Genomic DNA, 27,961 nt, shown 5'->3' on the forward strand with positions numbered 1-27,961 from the left:
ATTGATTTGAGCTATTTAAACATAAAGCTTATTTGCCTTGAGCCTATCTTTGAACGGTTACTCATAATTTTTGAGTATTTTTTACGTGAATGTACTGCGTGAAACTGAAATAGAGCAATGATAAATAATGAGTCATGTTATCTCCGGCTTTCTTAAATATACTTGACATTTCAATTATACGTAGAATATTCATGTTTTAATAATATAGTGGCTGTCATTATAGAATTCCTTCGAAAGTTCTTAGATGTTGATTCATGAAATATGTTAATACTTTTATAAGTATAATTATAGCACAAAATAGTAAAACAATATAGGCAATTCTAATGTGATGCCTGCAGCACAATATTTATAATTACTAACCTTGAATCGTCAAAACATACAACTTGATGACATAAAACCATGATTCAAATTCATGAACAATTTTATCTATCTACGATAAAACTCCTACGAATATGAACGTAGGTTAGTAAAGCGTTAAATGCCAATAATCTTTATTCATTTGATTGAAAGTTATAATGTTACTTGATCCTCACCTACTACACTTTGATTGATGTTTGTAAACAACTTCTACGTTCGATCCAGACTTTTGTGATTGATTTAAAAGTACAAGAAGTTCATTGTTAAGTTCAATCGATTTAATGTAGATCGTATAGCTGTGTAGATCAAGGCGGTGCCAGATCCCGACAAGAATTCAGCTAGACAAAGATACAAAGATAATTTTCATTCGTTTCGTATGGCGCCACACCTTGCATGCGATACAAGAGTGAAATTTGCCAATTTTTTGGGCAAAACAAATAAAAGAGAAGTACGAAGACGTTAAGGCGGGCGTGTCTATAAAAGGCCGACAGAGGGGTGCGCGGGGGTGGTAACACGATCCGTGAGCTCCAGCCGGCACGCCGCGGCCGCCCTGGAGCAGCAGCGATGGCGGCGCGCGGGGTGCGGGGATCCGGGCAGCGGGGCGCAGGCGCGGAGCGGTTGGTGCGTGCACGCAGCCCGCTCCCGCTCTCACTAGTCGAACGGTGCCCGACCGGTAACGTAGCGCCGACTGCCGACCGAGAGACGAACCAGCGACAATGTCCGCCGTGGCGAAGACTTCCAAGTATACCTACCGCAGCAGCGGCGGCGGCACCACCGACGTTAACATCGAGTATAGCGCCGACCTGAGTGCTCTCTCCAGGCTGGAGGTACCGGCCCTTCGATCAGTGCAGTGTTTGTGAAGTGTTTGCGGATACATGATAGAATATGTTTCTTTTCAGGACAAGATACGTCTCATCCATGATGACCTGGAATCCGAAAGGGAGCTACGTCAGAGGGTAAGTTTTCGTACGCGGGAAATGTGATATGAGCGATCGGCGCGGCCATAGCAGGCGCGCCGGCGCAGGTGTGGGCGGGACGGCGCGCGATACCTCTATTAATACCGCCGCCCTAAATATTCCGCCTTACCTGCCGATGCCTGCGGAATGCCCTTGGATTATCAATACGCATAATTATTGTCAATATTTTATTTTAAAAAGTTAAGCATGATATGTGCATGATACTAACATAATTATGTAATGACCGAATGTAATGATGATTTTAACTTTAGCCCCACCTAAGCGAAAATTATCACAGTCTATCTGTTCAGGAGTAGAAAATCCTTAATTTACAGAGATTATGAAATTTTATTTGAGATTACATATAAGTCCCTTTATTATATTAAATATCAAAACAAATATTTTAGTAAAAACTTCACCTTAATATACATATATATTTTAATAAAAAGCAACTGCTTTCCTATCAATGTAAGCTTTCCTTTAGATCAAAAATTATCTTGAAAGTTAAAAAAACTGAAATGTACATAAAATCCTATCATAGATCATTCATATCTTAGTAGTGTTCGTTCGGCCGAGGCCCGCCTAATCTATTTTTGCACGTAGCACGTTCATAACGCGCTACGCACGCTGAGGGCGCCCGTTGAATAGCTCACGACTTGTAGTTACTGGTTTGTCGCTACTCGGTCTTACGCTATGTGGTATATTTAGCCACCCAAGTATGCATTCTCTACTTCAACTTTTCGCTCTTCGGTCGCACTTTTGAAACTGGGCCAAAAGATGTTTGTTCGCTGAGATTGCCACTATATTCAAATACAATAATAGATTTGGAAATTACCAGCTAAAATATCCGGATTACTCAAGAACGCACACTTTAACACAGCTGCTTTTTAATATTGTGTGAAACAATATAAACTAGATGTAATCTTATACGAGTATATTTGATAATTATTTTTAATATTTAACTGTTACATAATTCCGGTATATGAATTATTTATATTTTACTCAATTTTTAAATAAAGAATATATTTTTTTTACAACTTTTGTAGCTTACTAATTACATTGCTGTAAAAGTTTATTTAAAGTTTCCATGGAACAATGTTTAACGAATCAAATTAATATTTACAGATTGAAAGAGAGAAGGCGGACTTAAGCGTGCAAGTTATCCAGCTCTCGGAGAGGCTAGAGGAGGCTGAAGGTGGAGCTGAGAGTCAGGTAATAGACTATTTACATTTATTTATTATCTTATAGGGATTTCAGCAAAGAAGCTATACGAGGATCTGATAAATTAAACGTGATAAGAACACGATGATATGAAGAATTTAATGAAGAACTCATTCACTGATGAAAAGTTTAGATGAAAAAAAGCAAGAATAATTGGAATGTTAAAAATGTGAACACTGGATGATACTAATTCTCGATTATATTTGTCAATTTTATACATAGTTTTATACTTGCCAAGCGATTTCTTTTAAATGTGCATATGCGATTTTTTTTGTCCACAATTTGTTAACTGTTTTTATTTCAGGTTTTTATCATCTTAATGACGATGTCGTGATCGCCAAGAGGTTTTACATAACTTTTTAAATTCTTCACAATAAAGTTTATTTTATATCATCAATATATATAATGTTTATTTTAAAATTTTTAAACCATTGTCGCTTTTTAAATCAAATTCGTACCCAATTTTAAATAGGACGTGGGCACGTAATTTGAAATCGCTGTTTACCTGTTTCAGTTCGAGATCAACAGAAAACGAGACACGGAGCTAACCAAGCTTCGTAAGCTTCTAGAAGATGTTCATCTCGAATCTGAGGAAACAGCCCATTTACTCAAGAAGAAGCATCAGGAAATCGTTGTCGACTTCCAGGAACAGATCGACAAACTTACACACAGCAAAAGCAGGTAAGGAAAACCGCTCATTCATTGTCATTTTGCATTGTATGGTCATCTACTAACTCATATTTAGTATAGTTTTACTTAAGGGCGGCTGCGAACTATTTGTTTTCATGTAAAGCTGTGCTGTACACCATTATACTTTCTATTATCCATCTTGTATCACATTCTTGACATAGCTGTGCCATTGGTTGCATTTTCGTTTCATTGTCAACAGGGCCGAGAAAGAGAAGTCTAAGTTCCAGGCTGAAGTATACGAGCTCTTGGCCCAAGTGGAGAACATAACCAAGGAAAAGATCACAATCTCTAAGACATGTGAAAGGCTGGAAATCACCGTCAGCGAACTTCATGTAAGAATTGAAGAACTTAACCGCACCATTGTGGACATTACGTCGCACAAGCAGCGCCTGTCTCAGGAGAACGTTGAGCTCGTCAAGGAAGTTCAGGACCTTAAGGTAAAAAGTTTACTATATATGCTTAAATTGTGTCGTACATTGTGTAAATAAATTTTATCTAAATTTTCGTATTTTAGGTGAACATCGAAAACGTACTGTACCTTAAGAGCCAGGTTATCAGCCAGCTCGAGGACGCGCGTCGCAGGCTCGAGGATGATGAGAGAAGGCGCTCTATTCTTGAAGCCAACCTTCACCAAGTATGTACAAATACAATTCCATTATACTTTTTTAGTAAAACAACGGTAATAATGACAATATTTGATAGGTTGAAATCGACTTGGAATCCGTCCGCGTCCAACTAGAAGAGGAGTCTGAGGCTCGTTTGGACCTTGAACGTCAGCTTGTGAAGGCCAGTGGCGAAGTACAGCACTGGAGATCTAAGTTTGAGGCTGAGGCTGCTGCCAGAGCCGAAGAGATTGAAGAGATCCGTCGCAAGTACTCCATCCGCATCCAGGAGCAAGAAGAACAAATCGAAACTCTCATTGCCAAGATCAGCAGCGTTGAGAAGCAGAAATCTCGTCTACAGAGTGAGGTATGAAATGGAAATAAATATCTCTTTTTATATTGAATATAAGTAAATATTCACCGTAACTGCTACTTTATAGCATACAAAATATATATTTAATAATTGTGACTGAAATAAAAATTACTATCCAGGTTGAAGTGCTCATAATCGACTTGGAGAAGGCCAACGGAACTGCCCGGGAGTTACAAAAGAGAACTGACCAACTTGAGCGTGTGAATATCGAGATCAAGTCCAGACTAGAAGAGACAGTACAGTTGTACGAGCAGAGCCAGCGAGACCTTCGCATCAAGCAGACTGAGATTCAACGCATCAGCCACGAGCTCGACAAGACCCGCGAACAGAAAGATTCTCTTGGTCGCGAGAACAAGAAGCTGGGTGGTAGGTGTTACATGTATTTGCATGTTTCTGCATATACAATATCTAAAAATATTTTTCCAATAAAAACTAAATTAATATACAAAATACCAATCTAGCCGTTCACATAGACGTTTATTGAGAGTGAACTTACCTCAAGTAAAAAACTGAACAATTAATTTAGATTTTTGAACACCTACGTAGACAATCTACAAAATCTCATAACTTTGTGGTAACATTAGAGTAAGAATTATTTATAAAAAAGCACTGACGACACCTTATTTGTATTTTCAGATGAATTGCACGACGCCCGCGCCACTGTTACGGAGTTGACCCGCCGTCTTCACGAGCTCGAGATCGAGCTGCGCCGTCTTGAGAACGAGCGAGAGGAACTCACCGCTGCATACAAGGAGGCTGAGGCTGTGAGTATATGCTTGGCTCTTGTAACTAGGGTATAGTTTCCGGAAAATTATTTGGCTAGTGTCATTCGTTGAGCAGTAATCGTTCTTAAGGTTTATGTGCGTAATATATATACATTCAACTAAGCAGGTGTACGAGAACAGACAGTAGTAATAATAGACAACGATAATTACACACATTACAACATGATGTCATCAGAAACAAATTAAACACAAGAATGTATTTATTAGAATTGACGATAGATAAATGTTGGCAACTTGCTCGTGTTCATTGGAAATACGCGTGGGTTCAATGTGACTGTACCTACTAAAGAATTTCTCAGAAAGACAAATTAAATAAAATATTAACAATAAAAATGTCTTTTTAAATTTGAGAGTCACATGATGAACTCTGAATGTCAATGAAGCGAGTAAATAGTAGATTGTTATATGAATACTATTATTTTACGTTGTTTGATTTCTTTATATTATTATTAAAGATTGCTTAACTAAACAAGTCTTAAGATTTACGACACGCATTTTTAGGGCCGTAAAGCTGAAGAGCAACGGGCCCAAAGATTGGCCTCTGATCTTGGCCAATTCCGCCATGAGGCTGAGCGCCGCCTCCAGGAGAAGGATGAGGAAATCGAATCCATTCGGTATGTATTTTACTGTAAATTCCTATACTATATAGTTTTCGAATGAATGTATTTTTTAGCTTAAATTTGCTATCCGTTTTCTTAGTTTATGTAAAGATATATTCGTTTACGTCTTAATATATCCGGAATTCAATTTAAAATAAACAGAATAAACCGCTCAGATCTATTTATAAATTGATTTTAAATTATTGATATGCGGTGTTGTTTGCAAAATGAACAAGCTTTCATTAAGAAATAATATTTACAAATTGGCAAGTTTCCCATCTAAATTTAGAGATAGCTCTAGTTGGCCAATCTCAGCGCTACGCAAATATGGTGGTTGGCAATACTTGTTGCATCTGCAAATTTGTTCAATCGACGGCAGTGATTATTGATCTTAGTCGAAGAAAGGAATCATCTCTTGGTATTGCAAATAATTATTGTATAGCCAATTATGCCGCCAGTCAAAGTGGATTATAAATGGAAGAAACCTCCGACTGCAATATATGAAGATAATTATGGATACGGTATAAATTTCTACCAACCTATGATTGACTACATTAATGCAAAACAGCAAGGGGAATCCGTCAAGCCACCACATTTGCCCTGGAATAATGAAAGAGGACTGGAAAAGTATAGGTTCAACAAACCAGTAAAAACATATTCTGAACAAGATTTAAGAAAAATATCCCAGGACGTAGCAGCAAAGGCCAAGAGAGATCTCAACTCAGTAAGTGTTGGAAAAAGATCAGCATTTTCAGTTATTGCAACAGCAGCTGCATCTAATATAACAAAACACGTTGAATCTGAAAGTATAACATTAAAAACTAAAAAGAAGAAGGAACGTAGAGAAAATATAAAAGTTGAAAGGAATAATAAACCGCTGAATGAATTTGAAAGACAGTTAGCTAAACTGGACCCTAAAACTGACATTGAAGCGGATCTTAAATCAAAGGCTAAAATATATAGGGGCAAATCTGCTAATGCTATTGCAAAAACTTTACTTGATGAAAGTATGCAAAATGTGAGCACAGCGATGAAAAAAAAGTTAAAGGACAAGAGTATCACGATTAATGGCGAATGGGGAGAATCAAAAGCTATTCTATTAAAGCGTCCCCAAGGTTTAGATTTAACGGAAAACTTAAGTACTGATTTTAAGATAAAATCTATAAAAACATATAATGATATATCTCCTAATGTGTGTGTTGTCCAAGTCGAAACCGAAATTCCGAGTATTAATATCGAATATGTCGAAAAACTAAATGAGCTAAAAGAAACTATAAAACAATTTGACAAACTAGATATGAGTCTTTTAGATCATAGCAGGTAACATAATAAATAATTTAGTGAACCAAGAGTGCAGTTGTGAATTATGTTTTTTGTTCTACAGCAAGCAGACCAGCATTGAGATTGAACAGCTGAACGCTCGTGTCGTTGAAGCTGAAACCAAGCTCAAGACCGAGGTCATCCGTATCAAGAAGAAGCTGCAGATCCAGATCACTGAACTAGAACTGTCTCTTGATGTTGCCAACAAGACCAACATTGATCTGCAGAAGACTATCAAGAAACAATCTCTGCAGGTGCTAACTTAATAAATAACCAAATATTTGTGCGATACAAAGACAGTATATTTGAAAAATATTAATTATGTTGTTGTTGTTTTTTAGCTGACTGAGATCCAGACCCACTATGACGAGATTCAAAGGCAGTTGCAAGTCACTCTTGACCAATACGGTGTGGCTCAACGTAGAATTCAATCTCTTACTGGTGAGGTCGAAGAAATCCGTGGCAATTACGAACAGGTAATCCTAGAAGGAGATCGCGCTATATTTATTTTTGTTATTATGTTAATTTTGTTTGGGAAGTAATAAACATTTTGATTTATTTATTATAGGCCCTTCGTGCTAAGCGCACTGTAGAACAATCCTTTGAAGAAGCCCAGACACGCATCAACGAATTGACTGTCATCAACGTCAACCTGTCTAGCAGCAGAGCCAAGATTGAGCAAGAATTGGCCGTTGTTGCCGCTGACTACGATGAAATCACCAAGGAGTTGCGTATTGCTGATGAACGTTACCAGCGTGTGCAGGTCTATATTTTTTTAATTTAAATTTTAGACTAAATCTGAGATATTGTAATAATATTGATTTACTTTACGTTTCTTTTACTCCTCTAGACCGAGCTGAAGCACACCGTTGAGCACTTGCACGAAGAGCAAGAGAGAATCGTTAAGATCGAGACTATCAAGAAGTCTCTTGAAATTGAAGTCAAGGTAAGGCGTTATAATATTGTGATTCTACTCTATGTTGAATATACTATGTTGTAAATCAAACTCAACGAGTGCTATTATTAAAGCCTGACGTAGTCGAACATAATATGTTGCATGACGCGCGAAAGCGAAGCGTTTCCCAAGCGAAATTAGAGAATTATCACTGAATAAATTCAAAACTCTCGTTAAAGATAAATTAATCAATAAAGCTTTTTATAAATTCAACGATTAAATTATTAAAATGATCCTAATCCTTGGGATTGATTTGCTCCAGTTCAAACAATATGTATGACTCAAAAATTGGCGGTTAAAAAGAGTGGCGGAGAGTTTCTTGCCAGTTCTTCTTGCCCGCTCTAAGCTCTTAACTTGTGAACTGGTAGTTAATGTAAATTTAGAATCAATTTAACATCTTGTTCACATCTACATAATATGTACTTGGTTACCTGTATGAATAAATTTATTTTGAGTTTGAGTTTTCAGTTTGAAGTAAGAACATATTTCTTAAAACGAAATAAACGAAAATCTAAACAACACCATAATGTTGTGTATTTTATAAAGTAAATAAAAAATCATGAAGAGTTTAACATCCGTAACTGGTTTACCTAATAACGTAAAGAAACAAAACAATGACTAATCTTTATATTTTAGAACATTTCCGTTCGCTTGGAAGAAGTTGAAGCTAACGCCATTGTCGGTGGCAAGCGCATCATCAGCAAGCTGGAGGCTCGCCTCAAGGATATGGAACTTGAACTGGACGAGGAGAAGAGGAGACACGCCGAGACCATCAAAATTCTGCGCAAGAAGGAACGTCAAGTCAAGGAGATCATGATCCAATGTGAAGAGGACCAGAAGAACATCACTCTCCTTCAAGACTCTCTGGAGAAATGCAGCCAGAAGGTCAACATCTACAAGAGGCAGTTGACTGAACAGGTAAAGAGAAAATACAAAATTTGCTAAATATACGTAACCCATACGTAACGACACCCCACCACATACGTAAAAAATGTTAATTTATTGTTTAGAACTAAATAGAAATTAAAATTATTATCTTTACTTTTCAGGAGGGTATGTCTCAACAGAGTGTCACAAGGGTCCGACGATTCCAGCGTGAACTTGAAGCCGCTGAAGACCGTGCTGACACTGCTGAGAGCAACCTCTCTCTGATCCGCGCCAAGCACCGCACCTTTGTTACCACCTCCACCGTACCTGGCTCACAAGTTTACTTAGTGCAAGAGTCGCGCGCACTCAGCACAGAGTGAGCGACCTCTTTTTTAGCCCCGCCTCATCAGCATTTCTCACCAACATCGCGGGGCACAATTCCGGTCGGGTTAAGCCTAGTCGTTCGATAAGTGATGTTTGAGTTCCGATAGATAGTGACAGTAGACGAAATGTCTGCTGGCGCCATCTTGCAACAAAAGGACGTCGGGGATGGATGCTCTACGCCGTGGCCCGCCCTATCGCAGCAGTGTCTTTACTTCGCTTCAGCCTGACGTCGATCGTTCATCCCAATTTTTGTTATTCTAATTAATTGAAATAAAGGAACCAAAAAACCCAAACGCTTTTCATATTACTTTTAGATAAGTCATCGGCGCTACGTACGTAACCGTACTAGGTACAATGAAGAAACTATTTTATATTTATTATTTGTGCGATATATACTTAAAATACGTTTGTAACTGTAACTTTAATTAATATTAAAATAAATGCTATTTATGTTAAAGAGTAAAAAATAAAAATACAAAAGGGAAAGGAGTTTCATTTGAATAAAAATAAAATAATTATTAATTGCAGTTTATAATATGATTAAAACGTTTGTTTCTATCTTTATTACTTAAATTCAAATGGTAGTTAAAATTTTGTTTTAGTTTTTTCTCTCTCCTGAACAATAGTATATTTACAGTAGCGCTGGTTTATCTGTATCTCGCATTCCAATGATACGAACATTATAGATTAGATTTTGTACTAAGAGCTTTTTTTTCTGGGTATTTTACATAGTCATAAAACTATAAATCCTCTACAAACTTCACTTATTATCTCATTCTGGTTAATTCTCATATATTAGAGTATTACTATTACGCACATACAAAAATCTATTGATTCAGAGACGGAATTCGGATGCAGCTTGAGAATCGATTGCTAAGTTTTTCTCTGTTAGCTTCTAAGTTCCTGACTTTTTGTAAATAACAAATAACTTTTTGATAATTTAAAAGTTAACTATTAAATTCTTTTTAGTAAACACTTCAAGTAGACTAAGTACATTAATTGCTAATAGCAACTTAGTAGGCGTTATATTAAAACGTAACATTACACTAAATTATATAGAGGCGTTTTACATTTAAAACATGAAATTTCTTTGAGAGACAACTGAAACAAGAAAACTTAACATTCTTCTGATTAATAGTTATTATACAATTATGTTACGCCTGACAAAAAAAATACAGTAACTTTACAGGTATTTCTGCACGTGGTTATATACAGATTTAAAAATTTGTAATACATATATTATTCTTATCTAGTATTAGGATATTAATATTTATTCTAATATACTACATAGTGACTACATACTTCGTTTTGAATTATTCAAATTGGAAATACGAGTCAGAAGTTATCATGAGAGTAATATTTATCAAAATTAAAGTTTAATAGACTTTATTTAGAGGTTTTATTTTCAACAGAGAATAAACACGAAAAATTTGGTTAATGGTTCTAAATCCTCCCTGCTTGTTTTGTTAAACGCGGTCAAATCAGTGATTTGAATAGAAAAAATTAAAAGTCCATTTACAGGGGAAAGCTTTAGGCTAAAAAACCACATGCTACGACCAAATTAACGCGAGTGGGACTGAAGAGCACAGCTAGTCGTATTATAAAGAAAATAAGTCTATACACAGTATTTCGCTAATCATTCGTTCAATGGAAAATGGTATATTAAACGACCAAAGAAAATAAAGTATGAACATGCGATATCAGAATGAAACCTTGAGGATCAAAAAAAATAAATCAAATCTAACCAAAATATGTACAAGTAAATTTGTTTATTCGATCGATTTCCTTTCACAAAGTAGTGTTCCTTTCAAAAAGAATACATGAGAATATATAAGAATAGTTAATAAATTACGAAAGTACAGTTTAAACATAAAATATATTTGTAAAAGAATGCTTATATGTGGAGCTTTTTGTAGTATTTGTTTCAAATGGTTGAAAACCAAAAATATTTCAAGTAAACAAATATCTTAACTTTAGATAAGGTTCTATGCTGGTTGTAACAGATGCTTTCTTTAATCAATTTCTCTATTTCATGTTTATTCAGCAATCACTAAACTTTACACATTATTGTTGAAAATTCTAGTTGTACTATTACAAAATTAATTGAATAAGACGTACCAATTGTTTTGTTAAGAACATTTCCATTCCCTTTCCACTAACCGTTAAATTTATTCCACTTCCCCTTTTATTGAAATTATCAGTACATCAGACAAGACACTCGCACTTTCATGTATTACATTAATATATAAATAGACTTCTGGAATGTTCGAGATATTTTCTTTAGCATCGATTTACTGCGGTTACTATCAATATGCTTAGAAATATTGACTAATTTTTTTAGGTTACTAGAATACTTCAACGAAAAGATCAAAAGCCAACACATACTATATAAACGTAGTGAAAACGTAAATTTTAGGTAAATTTAACAAACTAACTAGTACCATTTCTTTAAGAAATTAAAACCAATTATTAGATGAGCAGCCCGAATCACCTTTCTACCAAAAAGTCCGGAGGCCCGGTTAACGTTAAGTTATTAATATATTGGACCCTCATGGTACCTTGTTGTACCGAACGCTACAAAAATACACAATAACTCGACTTATAATGTTTGAAAGTTACAATTTTAAATATTTAAGTATTTTCATACATTTCTTTAAATGTACCCACAATTCATAAGTCGGTAAATGGACAGAAGAAAATGCTGATTTAATTTGATTATGACAGAGGAAAGAAAAGTTAGTTTAAATAGATTTTTATCTACCACTGGTCTAAGATCCCGCTATACAACGACCTTCACCGAGATGCTTATTTAATGAAACTTATTTTATATATAATTTAATATGTCAATAAATATAATCCATATGGGTTGCCTAGCAAATTTCAGTCCAGAGTATGTTTAATTAATTTAAAAAAAAAAAATTTTTTTAAACATCTCACCGGTATGATTATTAGATAAATTCTATACCAATCGAACGTATGAAGCCCATAGAATATGCAAACGTTAGATTGTTTTTAATCAATTAATTATTTATGTGTATATTTTTTATGTGACACTAAAGTATATATACATCTTTAGTATAAAAGAAGGTTATAGTGATACATATATAATACTACCCTGATTAAAAATATTGATTGAAAAAAGTTCAAAAAATTTACTACATGCAAATTATAAAAAAAAATTTTTTTTTTTATATTAATTAAACATACTCTGGACTGAAATTTGCTAGGCAACCCATATGGATTATATTTATTGACATATTAAATTAAATATAAAATAAGTTTCATTAAATAAGCATCTCGGTGAAGGTTGTTGTATAGCGGTATCTTATACTACACGTATGCTTTTTGAAAATTGTTTCAGTGCCCTCAAACCTTTTGAAGGTAAAGGCACTTTAAGAAACAGAACATATCAGAATAATACATTGATACTACATTGGCAGAGTTTAAATAAGTTCAAAAGAACAAGAAAGAGAGTTCATAGAAATAATTATCTGATTGTTTTACTATTCCTTTTTCAAATTTATATACCATGACCTATGCGTTTCATTGTTTTAACAATTACCTGGCTATACAAAAATCTTATGTCAACAAACTTACCTTAAGACTTGAAGCGTTTTTTGTGTACAATCAGTATAGATTTAAAAGCCTAATATAATAATTATTTATAATAAATGATAATGAATTATAAAATGGTGCCTAATATATATCCGGAAGGATCGTAAGCGGTCACAAGTTAGTAAATTTCGTCTAAACAGTCTCGTTTTCGATGAAGTTTTCGAACGGAATAAAACGAGACTAGAGTCGGACGAGGGGTGACGCCGCCGCCCGCCCAGTCGACGACCGCCCGCCTTGCATCTCACGCGCATAACCTGCAAAACAGGTTAGTACATTTCCTTATATTCTTTCTAAACTTGATATAAAACAATTTTATTTCTATAAATGCCATAAATATATATGTTCCATATCATCATAGTGATGTAGTTTCGTCTCCCACACGCTTATAGTACCTATATCAAGGAATGAAATTTAGTGTTCGCATTTCTAAGACAGAAAGTATGCAATAACATTTGATTTAAAAGTTTTATATGACTAAAATAATAACTATCGTATCGTAACAGAGTCTTGCATTAAACGCATTTTAAACCTCAATTACTTAAACTATATTTTATCAGTACAATTATAAAAGTAACATAAGCGTGAGAAGGCTTATTGAACCTTAATGATTAAGTAGGTTTCACATTACTTGAAAATATGGTAAAATTCTTTCAGTGATATATAATTTAATACGACGCGGTCTTTTCAAAGGTGTTGAAATATAAAACATAAACAACTGCGGGTTTTAATATCACTGATGCTTACTAGAATATGTTCATAGCTCACAAATTCCTTGTATTTGCAAAAAAAAGTATGTAATAAATTTGCTCACATAAGCTCTCTTGCGATTAAACATTATGTATTGTACTTTTTAAATGATTTGATGACCAGCAAGATGACGACTTTAATATAAAAATGTACATGATTATTCACGTTATTTCTGTTTTTAAATTGCTGACAAACATTGTTCAGATGTGTGTCAAGTTCAGTAGTAAAACGTAATTATTTAAGATTGTCCGTCGATTTAATTCGTATAACATGTGCTGCTTCCGCTTTATTTATTGAGTTTTCTAAATACACCAAACGTCTCGTGTTGCTCAGTTGTATTTTGGCTTGTGAATGTGAATTTTCGTTGACAATTAGTCACACAATAACCGTAAAATAGAAATAGGGAGTTTGTTTACTGATGATTTAAAACGGCCCTACGTATTAACTTCTCGTATTAAAATAAATAAATAAAAAAAGCCTATTTAGTCTTGCAAAAGAACAACGTAAACTCAATCCAATTTATATATATATATATATAAATAGAAAAAAAATTAATATAAAAATTATATATATTTATTATTATTTAGTTTTATATTCAACAAAATAAATTACACTATTTTTTTTAAGTTATCGTAATATCATATAAAAATATACATATCTATATAATCTATAAGCTATAGTGGCTAGCGCATAAGGCACTTAGGCCCTATTTACATTGGTAAATAACCAATCGAGTTACCGAGTAAGCTGATTAATATTTGCCTTAAAAATATAAATAAAATAGACTCAGAAATGACCCAAACCCCATACCCAATTGGGACAAAAAAGAATTCCTAACGAAAACACTATAACTATATATAACCTAATATCGAGTGATAATTACACATATAAATTCCACTCGACACAGCTTTCTTTAGAAATAAAATAAGTATGCATAAATTTCACTTATTATTAACACTTTCCCCATGAATTCCCAATAGAGGTATCCAATACAGGTAATGTAAATTTCTATGGCTTTTACTCATGTCATGTCCCCTTTAATTGTTCATCACATCTGTTTCTGTACGACCTAAAATTCGTTTCAATGCTGCTCTTTCGCAAGCCAAATGAATAGTACCAACATTGTCAGTATGTCTTAAAATATAGTAATTAAGTTCCAAATTAGATTGTTTTTCCGGTAACGCGTCATACGGTCATTATCCCATATTTATACGAAAATACCGTTTTAGAAAATAGGTTGCAATACAATTTACTTTGGAAAAAACGTCGCTATAAACAATGTTATTCTTTTTTATTAAATTATCTTATGTGTTTCGTTTTTTATTTACCAGTAAAACATGTACTAAAACATTTTTTTATTCAGATTTCGTAGTAGTGTTATTATAGTAGGAGATTCTGTACTGGGCTATAGAAACACGTTTACCTAAACGTATATAATGTGTTTAGTTTTATATTATAAAATGAGTCCCACCAAAACTATTGTAAATAAATGGTTCATGTTGGCCATGATTAATTTACTTTGAAAATTAAACTGTCGCTATTGTAACATAACAAATGAATATATTAATCTGATATTATGTATATAACAACATAATTACGTTTTAAACATTTAATTACAATCTCTTTTGGATATAAAACTGAAGCTGTAACACATTTGTTTTCTTAGTGTGCTCTCATAAATTTCAACAACGAATCTCAAAAATACAAAACAAAGTTTCTATTTACAATAAACCAGCGCTTGTGTATACGAAATATATTAATTATTACTGTTTCTTCATTTGAAATATTTAACATCTAAATAATTGCGGAAGAAGTAGCCTATTAAGATTATTATTTGGTACATGTTACTGATGTAGTTTGCCCTTATTTAAGATGCTACAGATATCTTTTTAGGTTAATTAATCTATATCTAGTTATGAATTTATACTGAGGAAAACGGATACGGTGGCAACTGGGATGTATAAAAATAATGTGTCAGGATATCCCATTGCATCGAATGCGCTATAGTTATTTTTAACTGCGTCGCCGTCTATACAAACAAGCTATCGATCCACGTCGCGATTATAATTTTGTCCGTATGTTTAAAGGCATAGAGTGTAAAACCAAATGTGGGCGATAATCGAGATGTCTTTAACATGCGTGAGCGCAGTGGTCCTGTCATCTGTGTGAGACAAGAAGCTGGGACTTGCTGAAGCGCATTTAGAACATGTAGTACCATTTACGATGTAAAAAGTGATCTGACTTTACAATATTTATGGTTGCATTGTATGCAGCTTTGAGCTTCTCGGTGTCCTTTAAGAATAAAGTGAGCCCAGCAACATAATATATAAGGCCCAATTACGTTTTTTTAACAACATTGGAATCCGAAACTTGAATATTCTTTCTTGGCAGGTGCAAAAAGATTGCCGTGCCAACTGGGCTGTCGAATAATTACCGTTAAATTGATTAATACTTTAATACAGGAATATGTTAAGTATTCAAATTGTATGTAAAACGCAAGTAGCGAGCGTAGACATGTATAATAAAGGAAATGCAGAATAGTTAACACGAAACGTAAATTGATTAGCGTTGTAAATTCGCACTATTTACTAACCCTAAACCCACTCCGCGGCAGTAAAATAACAAATTTACCCTCGTTAGAAGCAGATCCTGTCGGATTAGAGTAAATAATTGATTAATTCCTAGAATATAAGGCGTGCAGAACACTGACGACAGCCGGGAAGCCGCGCTGACCCCATTTTGGGCGAGGCAACAACCCGCGCCGAACTCAAGTCTTTGACACTTAAACAGAGAGTAGGCCATTTATTTTCGTTATGTACTTTAGACAGAAATACATCATCAGTTCTACTATTTTAATTGTTTGTTGCGGATCTATTTCGTCTAGTATTTCAATTGAATTGAACAAAAATTTTAATTAACCAAAAAACATAGCTAATCATAATAATTACCTTGTGCATGTATTTCTACTGTACCAGGACTAAATGACATAAAACGTTTAACTATATACCTTTACCTATAATTAGATATTACGAACGAAACAATGCGCCTGGGCAGTAAATGGAAATGGCGCCAGCCCGTAAAATTATGCAATACATGCTATGTTCTGTTCACCAACAACACCATTCATCCACCGAGTGATGCTCCAACTATTTATCGTTTTTAATCTCACAATTCTATCTGTTCTATCGATCTATTTGTATATATACAAGTGTATTTTTCGTATATCAAAAGCCAATACGTTTTTGATAGGAAGACATAATTCATATCCATTCCTGTCAATTGAAACATATAGTGCAACCGGGATTCGAACATACTATCTAGACTAGAGCAGTGTTGGCTTCAGCGTGCGACTCTTATCTGAAGTTGTAGGTTGATCCCCGGCCAATTGACTGTTTCTATCTGCGCGTAACACTCGCTCGTACGGAGAGAAAACCGGCATACCTTAGTGAAAAATTCGACGGTGTGTGTTAGGTTCATCACCTACTTGCCTATCAGAAATTATCACGGAACAGACACAGAAATCTCGCACCTTAACGGTTGTAGCTGTATCTTGACTAGACAATTGCTACTAACATCGACATTTAAATTTTAGCGCATAATAGTAAATAATTGTAATCATTTTGAACAGTTGCTTTCTCGTAAAACACGTTCCTGAGTTAACCTCGTCCTTAATATTAATTTAACTTTGTTTGTATGACTCATAGATTCTAATTACCTACGGAACAATGTTGCTTAGGTCATTCACTGAACCCGTGAGCAATGCCAGGTAGAAAAAAGTAAGCGTAAAGGAGAAAACAATGCAATAAAGTACAGTTTAACGAATTTGAGCCATGGGTAATTAACATAAAGATTAGTTTCTGAACCATATTTTTTACTGTAGGTACTTTTGTGTACAAACTACCTTTCTAGCTTATTTGGTTAACCTGTACATTTTCAGACAAATGATAATTTAACACACAATTGTTAAATGACAATGAATAATTATTAATAGGAGGCAGATAAAGCTGTAGCAGGCCGGACTACGAGGATTACATTGAACAGTAATAACAAGCCATAGTGATTTTAGAAGAAATCACTCACAAATTCTTACACCATAACAAAAAACATTTTTGTGTACTGCGATTATTTATTTCCATATATACTAATCAAAATGAAATTTGCTTCTATCATGCTTAATTTTTTTTAATATACATAATAATAAATATATTATATAATAAATACCTGACATTATTTTAAAGGGTTTGAGATTTTTGTAGACTTTTTTGCTACAAATATTTGTGTTTAAATATTTTATTAATTCATAAGCTCTTTGGGGTACATTGTAAAATTAACATAATAAGTCGTATATGTAGTTGAATCAAATTATTACATAAGATTGTAGAATTAATAGCTGACTCTAACAAGATATAATGCAGCGGTGACAGAAATAGCACCTATTTTCACTACACATTAAATTTATTGTGTAATTAAACCAGTCGGAAGTGTTTCTTACATGATGAACAATTGGGCTGCAAATAATATTTTCATTAGATTAGACGGACACCAATTTTTTGTCTTTAAGTAAAACAATGCACATGTGACTCAGAACAGATTTAATCCCGGAAAATTTTAATTGTTTTGCGGTAATCTGATCTCTTATATAGAACAGTTTAAAGTTATATATGGCACAAGGCTCATCTGATGTTAAGTGATACCGCCGCCCATAGACACTCTCAATGCCAGAGGGCTGGAGAATGCGTTGTCCGCCTTTTAAGAATTGGTACGCTCTTTTCTTGAAGGCCCCTTAATCTAATTGGTTCGAAAATACTTCAGAGGGCAGCTGGTTTCTGGTGGTGCGCGGCAAAAACTGCCTTAAAAAAAACTCAGTTGTGGAACGACGGACGTCGAGGTGATACGGGTAGAATTTCGTATTCTACCTCGACGTCCGATGCAAGTATTAATCCGAACAACTCCTCTGAACACTCTCCATGGTAAATGGGGTAGAAGATGCAGAGTGACCCCACATCTCTACGTAACACCAAGGGATCGGTGTCAGTGGAGACTCTATACTTGATATTCAGTTACCATCCAATGTCTATAATTTCAGTGGGTCAATAACGTAATTTTAGGGACAAATATGGACGGTTTTATTCTTAAACAAACCGACCAGATTTGGTTAACGTTTTAACCAGCTTAGATATTTGAAATAATACATGAGAGACTAAAAGATTGTGAAGTCGATTGAAGTATTATAGTTTGTTAAAATAATCATCAATCAATAAGGTTGGCCAGGATAATAAGTACAAGATACAAAGGATGTTTTTAAAAAACTTTCCACTCAAGTTAAGTTAGCCACGGGGTAATTAAAAATCTTAATCTATCTCAGATCTCAGATGTATGTGTCTGTTGCGTGATCATAAGTCTACAGCTGGGGTAGGGAAAACTGTATCACATATATCATCAATAATATTATTTCGTATTGCATTTTTATATGGTATAATTTATTGTTTTCAGAAATTACAACGTGACGAGTGTTTTATGGGGACAAGGTTAGGTCAGAAGTAATGTCTTTCCGGAACTATGTAAGTATTATTGTTATTATTTAATTATCTACTTGTGAAGGCAATTACTGCTCGTTTTACCTTTAGCTTTACTATACACGTTTAGTAAATTAATTTGCTTTAATCATAAAAGTTTCAAATAAATTTAGCTGTCTCTGTAGCTTTCTATAAATTTATGAAAGGATTAACTATATATTGTTGAGTAAGGATCTTGCGACGATTAACCTTTATATATTTCGATGTTCAAAATAAACGACGTAGCGTCGACGTCTGTTTTTATTGACAATTTATAAATACCGAATTTTTAAACTTTAAAACCTTCATTTATTTAGACAATTTATTTTTCAGTATGATTCATCATCCTACGGTAGGAGCAGAGATGCGGGAAGGTTATCGAGTTCAACTACAGACAGACCGACAGCACTTACTACAAAATATACTACGACATCATCTATAAAAAGTTCTAGTATTCCAGTTGCTTCTGACCGCAATTCACGAGAAGAGACACCCATTAGTGCAATTACAAATAGATATGCAAGCTACAGTAAAAATAATACAGAAAAACCCACAACAACATTGAAATATGAGAAGAAAGACTATACAAAATTATCAATTCCATCAGTTACCTCTAGTAAAAGCAGAGACGTTAGCCCCGTAACATCCGTGTCTCGTGTCTCTAAATATAAACGTCAGGCAAGCCCTGGCCCCAGTCTAGATAGAAAAATCACAAAAAGTTACAAAGATAAAAACAAAGAAATTGGACATTCGGATCGTGATAAAGACATTCCAACAAAGACTGACAAGGCTTCAGGCTACAGCAGTCTGTCGAACTACAAAATATATCCTCGCCAGTCAAATTATTCTCGCCCTGTTAGCAGAACAGATTCAAAACCAGAAGTTAGTTATACCCGTCCTGGTTCTAGAACAGAAGCAAAAACGGACATTAATTATTCTCGACCTAGCACCAGAATAGAAAAAACTGAACCAAGTTATAACCGCTCTTCCACAAAAACTGAAACTAAACCGGAAATAACAGTGAATAGATACGCTATTGCCAATCGATTATCTTCATCATCTTATTTAAGGAGTCCTACTCCAATTAAGAGACCGACTTTGTCACCAATAAATTTTTCTGATAATATCAAGTCGGATCCAGATAAATTTATAAAACCTAATAAAGACGCTATCATAAAAGAAAACCATGTTACAAATAATAAGGACGTTGCGCAAAAGAAAGATGAATCGCCAAGTGAAAATGAAGAGTTAGAGACTATCACAGTAATAACACGACATACATCTCCTACACCACCAGGTTCGTCATCGTACGTTCGAAATAGAAGAGCAGATCTCGCAAAAACTATAGAAAAAGTTATAACTAGGAAAAAAGAACGACCTCTATGTTATGACAAAGAAATTCAGTCAGACAGATTAGATGATCCAACAAGGACAAGCCGATTTGCAGGTTCAACTAGAAGTAGTGTCACAAATTGGACTTATTATTCTCCTAATGTACCTAGTTACACGGGATATGCTGGGCGTTACTCAACACAATATTCTAGCTTACGTGAAAATTCTTACAGAGACAGATGTAGTCGCAGTCGAAGTAAAGAGCCATCGATACCAGATAGTCATGAGTGTAACTTGTCATTAGAAAAGGGTATAAATGATACCGACTGTGAAGAAAATAATACTATATGTACCAAAAATGCTCAAGATATAATAGTTTATGATAAGGATAAAGATGATGAAACTTCAGAAATAATAATAAACGTAAATCTTAAATTAAAAAAAGCTAAAAGTCCATCTTCTGACAACTGTCTGTCAGTTACAGAACTTATTGCTCCAGAAATCACCATAACGAACAGCCAATTGCCACCTCAGCCTCCAAAAAGTGAGACAACTAATAAAATCAAAAAAAATAAACAACGTAAATCAAGCACAGACTCTTCATCAGACTCAAATTCAACAAAGAAACTTTTGAAAAAAAGAAGTAAATCTCTGAGTTCAAGTGATTCGGATCCTGGTAGTGAAAAACCGAATAATACAAATAAACTTACCAAGCTGAAAAAATCAAAATCCAATAATAAAGTGCAAAATGGTGTGAATAATTCCAATAAGGCAAGAGAAAGTAACAGCTTGGAATCTAGTATGTCTTTATCGTCTTCCATTAGTGAAGATGAAAATGTTTCTAAATCAAAGACATCAGACTCGATATCCATTTCAACCGATGCATCAAATAATAACTCCAGCACATTTCAACAAAAAATTGATAATGGTACCGAAGAAGCTAAATCATTTTTAATACGTGCTCTTGCACCAGTCACAAATTTGTTTAAACTCCGAAACCAAGAGTCGAATGAAAATAATAAATGTGCTGATAGCTATACTTCTGTTCCAATCTCAAAAGATATATCAATCCTTAATTCTGAAAGTTCATCAAGGAAAAATAAATGTAATACGAATAGTGTTATTGCTTCTAACGACGATAGTCTAGTAAGATTGAAAGCTATCAGACGAATCGAATCTAATGAAAGATCATGGTGGCTAGAATCAGACCAGAGTTTAAAAAATGTTAGTGAGAATAATGAAAAATCTCGCGTTATTGATGGTTGCGCACAAAACAGCAATGAAAAACAAGCTAATTTTAAAATATCAGATAACAATGACTTTAAAGATGCAAAGAAATTGTTATACATAGATGAAGAAAAGCCTTGGTGGTTAGATAGTAGTGCAAACATACCCGAAGGTATAGAAAGGTTGACACCACCAAGAAGATCTTCTAGCGAAGAAGAAAAGAGTGATATTTTTGACGTCAACAAGCTTCGTAATAACAAATCTGGGGAACAGCGGGACTGGTGGCATACAAATAATGAAAATAAAAACAATACAGATTTGGAGGAAAATATTAAGTTAAATCGATCTGGTTCAGACCAAAGAATATTTTCACTTCGAAGAATACGCCACATAGAGTCGGGAGAACGACCGTGGTGGTTGTCTAGCGATAAAAACATTCCAGAGGGTATCGAAAAGCTTCCAACACCTCCACCACAAGAAGAGAGTGAATCTTCTGATTCAGACGAGGTCGAAGTATATATTCCATCATCCCAAATACCTCGATTCCCCTTAAATCTACCAGACGATGAGCCGTTAGGTGACCGAAGAAGTCCAGAAGGCTTGGAAAGTCCGAATGAACCAGAAATATATACAAATCGCCATTCACCCTATGAAAATAATAAATATCTAAGACGAAATATGTCCTATTCAAAAAATGCCAAATACATATCACGCTATACTGATATAGACGATATCTTAGGAACGTCAAATAATGTTTATAGTCCGTTTATGGATTCTATACTATCGAAACCTCAAAATTCTTATGATGATGAAGAATGTAAAGAAATTGATCCTACCCAAGTAAGGATACATGACAGTACTCCACAAATGCCTATTATTAGGAAACTTCATTCTCGGTAAGAAACCGTTCCTTATTTTTTTTTAATTTATCTACGAAGTCTTTAAATATTAAATAATACAATGGTTATTTTTCTTTCTTTTCAGAGGCGATTTAATAAACTATGAAAATATGAATCAGGTGAGTTAGATTTTTAGACATACATATTTTGATATACTATCCATGATACTACGTTTGATTTGATTACTACGTTGCTATATTCACTTTATGGAGTAAATATATTTTAGATTATAATTTAAAATATACATTAACATTAAGCAGATGACTATGTTTTGCCTGTCAGAAACTAGAATCCTCTGCACTCTTCTATATTAAATTTAAACTCGGCCACACACTTTAACCAAAAGTAGGAAATTTAATATTAAGTTTACCTTCGAGCTAAATTTACAAATAGTTAATTTAATGTTGTATAAACGGTAAAGAAGAATGAAGCCTATTAAAATTAATTGCTAACTTGTTAATAATGTCAAGTTGTAAAATGTAGACCGAAACAAGTATATATTATCTTAAGCAAAAAATGGAACCCATAACGGTTGGTGCGTTTTACGAACAAACAGGTCCTTAAAAAAGGAGGTACAATTATTCATAAACAGAAAAACTGGCTCATCCCACGACGGTTACTTGTCTAACTTAAAATAGCACAAGGTTTAAGTGGCTTGCATTGTCAGTTAAAGGTAATAATAGTAATTATCGCTGTCATGCTATAAAAAATAATTCCGGAGGCTTCCGCGCGAGAAGAAACGGGAGCAGTGAACTGAAGAGTGCACTAAATCCTTGAGTTAGGCCCCTATGGGAATAGAGGGTAAGAAAGAGACGACCTTGTTTGAACCTGTGTGCGCAACTACACATTCTAAAATAATGACGTCACCGAACATCAAACGTGGGCCGGACAGCATTTCATAGACGCCAAAACCTCAATTATTTAAAAAAATATTCCCAAAATTAGTAGGTACATTATTTTACATACAGCTGAAAGTTCTCTTTATCATTGTAACTCATTTAAATATAGCATAATCGTAATATTCTCTTTGCCCTGTTTATTATTAACAATTTATCTCCTCAAGTTGCATATAAAAAGTTTTCTTTGTCTTTCTCAGCCGTTATAGCGCGGTAATGCAGGTTCATCTTGTTATTATGTTGTTATATTTAAAGTGCTACATGGTGTTATATGGAGGCTTTGAAAAAGAGCCTATTCAAAACGGCCGGGTAATACCGACGTGAAAATCCTACCTGAGGCCTGCAGGTTGTCTTGCAACAAACTCTTTAGTTATACTTATGGCTTTGTCAAAGACAGACCGAAACCTTTTCGTGTCGTGATGAACAAATACGACCAAAAAAGTTAAGAACAATGCAGTGATTTTGTGATCCAACTTGTGTTTTGATATAGTGGCTGTATGTAACGTATAGTTAAATAGTATTTGAATATTTATTTGATATACATAGTTTATTAGGAGGAGCCGGTTTTGTATTTTTTCATATGCACAACATTTGCCGGTTTACCGGTGATAATTTAATATTTATAGACTTGAATTAGAAATATTCGGCTTTGCGGCGAATTAATGTGCTTATTGTCTCATGTTTTTTTTAAATATTATTCTAAGAATCAGAAATCATTAAGTTTTAATATAACGTAATAGATTTATTTAGATTGTTACGGTATCAATTACCTACTAAAAGAATTATCATATAATGTTAAATTGTAGTCCTCCATTTATTAATTTATTTTATTAAGTAATTTCTCTTTTACTGAGCCTTTTAATTCACGGAACGCATTTTTTATCATTTCATTTACAGACTATTCAATCTGAAATATTTCATACTCTCTAAAAACTCACAAAATGAAAAAAAAACTATATATTTGTACAGAATTTAAATTTCAGACTACACGACAGAAATATAGATATGAATTATTATATATTAATAATTGAACCAAAATTTAATTATGTTAATAATTAAACCAAAATACAATAATACAATATTCCGAATAATCAATAAAACAATTTCAATAAAAAAATCTCAATAAATAACAAATGAAATCATAAATTTACATTCACCGACCGATGTTATTTTATGAAAGAAAATTAATCCCTGATAACAGTAGGTACATCCTGTATCCGCTTTTAAAACTGCAATCAAGTGTGGGTTTTCGACATCCGCACCTCATTTTTTTTTTAATTTTGCACTTAAATAGCGATAAGAAGGCTTACAATGAATTTAAGAACAAAGGATCTCCGATAAAGGAATGACTTTTGTTTGCTTTTAGCACACCACACTTTTATATAGGAACTAAAGGAATATTTAACACAAGAATCATATAAGTATAATCTAATGTTTTCTTTTTTTAGCATTCAAACAAATCCAATATAACATTAGTAATCGAATTAGTACATTTGGTATTATTCACACAATGTTTAAGCCGTAATAGAGAAAATTTAATATATCGCCTTATTTGCTATTTAAAGATCATAATTATTTAGGGTTTATAAATAAGGGGGTTCACATCTTTAGTTGTGAATTATAACCAGCGTTAAAAACATATAAATAAATTGTTTTTATGTTAAGTTTTATGCAATTATTCTTTGATTATCATTGATTTTTTTTAATAAACAAAATATGCATTCGAAATCCAGCACTATTCACCTGTTGACTGCAGTTCTCGAGTGTTAGCTGTTATCACTACGCATTTATTATGGAAATATAACGTAAAAACCTCTATATATATAACATATATTATATGAGAGCAATCTGAGAAGGCAATGTTGTTATTGAGTTAAAAATAAATCTAAACTAATTTAAATAATACATCAATATAAAAAAAATATAAATCAGTGGCACTGCAACCTTTTTAGGTATGGGCCTCAGATTTCTGTATCTATTTCATGATTATTTGTCAATCTAATAGGCAAGTAGGTGATCAGCCTCCTGTGCCTGACATACGCCGTCTACTTTTTTTGTCTAAGGCAAGCCGGCATTTCTATCCTTTTCGCTTTTTTAATTCTCTGAAATAAGACATTTTTTTTTACATTTAGAGCTATCACAACTATCATATTTCAAGGCGCATAGGTAAATAATTTTCTATACTGTTGTGACTTGTAAGGAAGTGATGATATCACCAAATCGATACTAACCTTGACAATGTCCTTCACTAGTAAGAGTGCTAAATAGTTAGTTTATCTAACAATTAAATAACAATTGTCAAGACGATAATAAAACACGCCTAAACTTATAACAAGGAGTATATATATTTTTCTTAGCTTTACATTATCAGCCTTATTTGATCTAGTAATTGATTATGTATAAATAAAAATGCACCAAATTTCTTGTAAAATCTAGGCTAGAGTTCAATATCAATTTTTAATTACTTTTTTTAACGTCGATTTAAAATAAAATGCTTAAATTTTAAACTACATGAACTAAAAACCTCGATAATAAATATATAATAATTTGTTATATCAGAAATAACGTATTATTAATAATATACACAACACAACTAATAAACATTCATAAAATAGCTACTCTACCATTCTAGTTTACTTCTGATTTAAGCAGAAATTGTCTTCTGCCTCTTTAAAAGTTAAAACTATTTTCAAACTTGAGTAGGTGAGAACTGGGTAATCGAGAAAACTCCGTTAATGAGAAAATTTACCGGGTTCCGTCATTTTGCCCTCCTCTACCTCTATAAGTGAGAAGCATGAAACCTGTATAACTAATAGTCATTTTTCACTCCTGAACCGCTTTAAGTGTGATTGATACTTGCCCATACGTCTATAAGCGACAATTATGACTTATTCTTAAATATCAAGGGACTATTATTGAATTCAAACTAAATATCTGTTATTGTTTTCTATAGTTAGCTATATACACCACTATATGTGAGACAGACCCCTTCTGTAACTCTGTAAGCTAGAAACTCGGGTTAGTGTGAAACCTTTAGAAGTCAAAATGATATCGCAGTCCCTTCAGCACTCACTTATTCAGGTTTGACTGATAGACTTTGACTAGATATTTTTTTTATAATACAAGTTCCTTTAAATATTAGTATATTTATTTATCAAATCAATCGAGAGAACTTATTAATTAATTGGAAGCCTATGATACGTTTTCGAATAAATCTATCGCATAAAATAATTAAAGAGTTGAATCCAATAGCAAGTTGCCGGAACCAGTTGTCGTTCCCGAAAGAAACGGAATGACAGGTTTTTTCGCATCCGAACCGGTCGAATAATATTAAACTCCTGAGTATATAAATAAATATTTATTAATCGATTATTTCATTTTTTAATAAGACAATTAAATTATTTAAGTCTGGCTTATTCAAGCCGAGATCAAAATTCAAGTAACCAATTACTTGCTCCAAACTGGTCCTACAGTAAAGCGGTCAAAAATGCACAAACTACAGCTCATTACAAGAGAGTTATGTACTTGTATATCGGAAGATAAAGATGTTTGAATTTGTTTGCCTGTTGCTTACGGTAATGGGGATTTCGATTTTTGCAATTAAAATGTGTTTTTCTAATGTATTAACAATGAAGTAGAAAGCTTAGTTAATCACTGATTTCTCACGACAATGGAAAGTTTTAAGGACGATCGTTTGGTAACAACAGACTATTTATTTGACTTACAACCTTTTTTAAATTTAGAGATGCTACCGGAATTTAATAATTATAATAATAATTAAAACCCCTCGTTCCCATTTCTTATATTAACTTTTAAATAATATATATAAATGTCAATTCTAAAGAAAACTACTTATATTTAGTTACTCTAGGAATCGCCGATCACGCGGTGCGATCAATATCAACCTCGAATTTAGAGACAAACGATCAGGCATTGACCCCTTGATTGGTTGCGACATAAAGTTTTATACCCAAATGTAATCAAGCGTGTACACTGTTGGGTCTTCGCTAATTTTTATTTTTTTTCGTATTTCGTCTTGACACAAGGTGATGCATCCTTATAAGTACGGTCGTGTTCTTATTATCTTTATTACTTTGTGTATCTGAAATCGAAATAACATCAAGGTTATACTTTCTATTATTGTCTATGGATGTTTTTTCGAAACACTCATGGTATCGTTGTACAATGTTATAATAACGCATTATGAATGTCTATGAATTTGTACGCGCATGATACCTAATTTTAGTTTTACATCTGATAGTGAATACGAAAACAAATACTAATTCCGTATATGCATAGATGGTTTGGAGGTTCAACTTGGCATACAAAAAGGTCCCATTAACAAAACCATGCACGAAACGCACGCGTATGTCTTGTCCCTTTCTTACATCACCTATGGTAATAAGCAAGTATAACATAATATATTAGTGTATGCCACACATACGTGAGAAAATAACACGAAGGAATGCGTAGGCGAGCCTAATCTTACAATCCCTTTTCGTGTATGGATTATTTGTTGACCAAAATCGTGCACTGTAAATCGATTTTTTCAAAAACCTAACCTTCAACCTAACCTAACCT

The 27,961-nt window shown here is 33.7% G+C and overlaps 2 protein-coding genes across 5 annotated transcripts in view; both read left to right on the plus strand.

Moving 5' to 3' along the window:
- Nucleotides 1-998: 998 nt before the first annotated feature.
- Nucleotides 999-9,402, plus strand: LOC125062818 (paramyosin, long form). The gene is made up of 16 exons (XM_047668989.1): nt 999-1,184; nt 1,257-1,313; nt 2,439-2,525; nt 3,049-3,215; nt 3,424-3,661; nt 3,739-3,858; nt 3,927-4,193; nt 4,319-4,565; nt 4,836-4,963; nt 5,486-5,598; nt 6,968-7,157; nt 7,245-7,379; nt 7,472-7,666; nt 7,754-7,849; nt 8,495-8,776; nt 8,908-9,402. Exons 1-16 carry the CDS (start codon nt 1,074-1,076, stop codon nt 9,103-9,105), a joined length of 2,631 nt encoding a protein of 876 aa, XP_047524945.1. The 5' UTR covers nt 999-1,073; the 3' UTR covers nt 9,106-9,402.
- A 3,518-nt stretch (nt 9,403-12,920) lies between these two features.
- LOC125062286 (FH1/FH2 domain-containing protein 3) overlaps nt 12,921-27,961 on the plus strand; it is a 44,632-nt gene continuing 29,591 nt past the window's right edge. Inside the window, exons 1-4 of one of the 4 annotated variants that reach the window (XM_047668084.1) lie at nt 12,921-12,989; nt 18,965-19,032; nt 19,360-22,481; nt 22,570-22,603. In XM_047668084.1, coding sequence (XP_047524040.1) covers nt 19,015-19,032; nt 19,360-22,481; nt 22,570-22,603 — 3,174 coding nt within the window. In that variant the 5' untranslated portion in view covers nt 12,921-12,989; nt 18,965-19,014. Of the gene's footprint in view, nt 12,990-18,964; nt 19,033-19,359; nt 22,482-22,569; nt 22,604-23,744; nt 23,876-27,961 lie in introns of those variants that run through there. The other 3 variants (XM_047668083.1, XM_047668085.1, XM_047668087.1) reach the window with 3 other exon arrangements.

This window comes from Pieris napi, chromosome Z, assembly GCF_905475465.1.
Source record: "Pieris napi chromosome Z, ilPieNapi1.2, whole genome shotgun sequence".
Lineage (NCBI taxonomy): Eukaryota > Metazoa > Arthropoda > Insecta > Lepidoptera > Pieridae > Pieris > Pieris napi.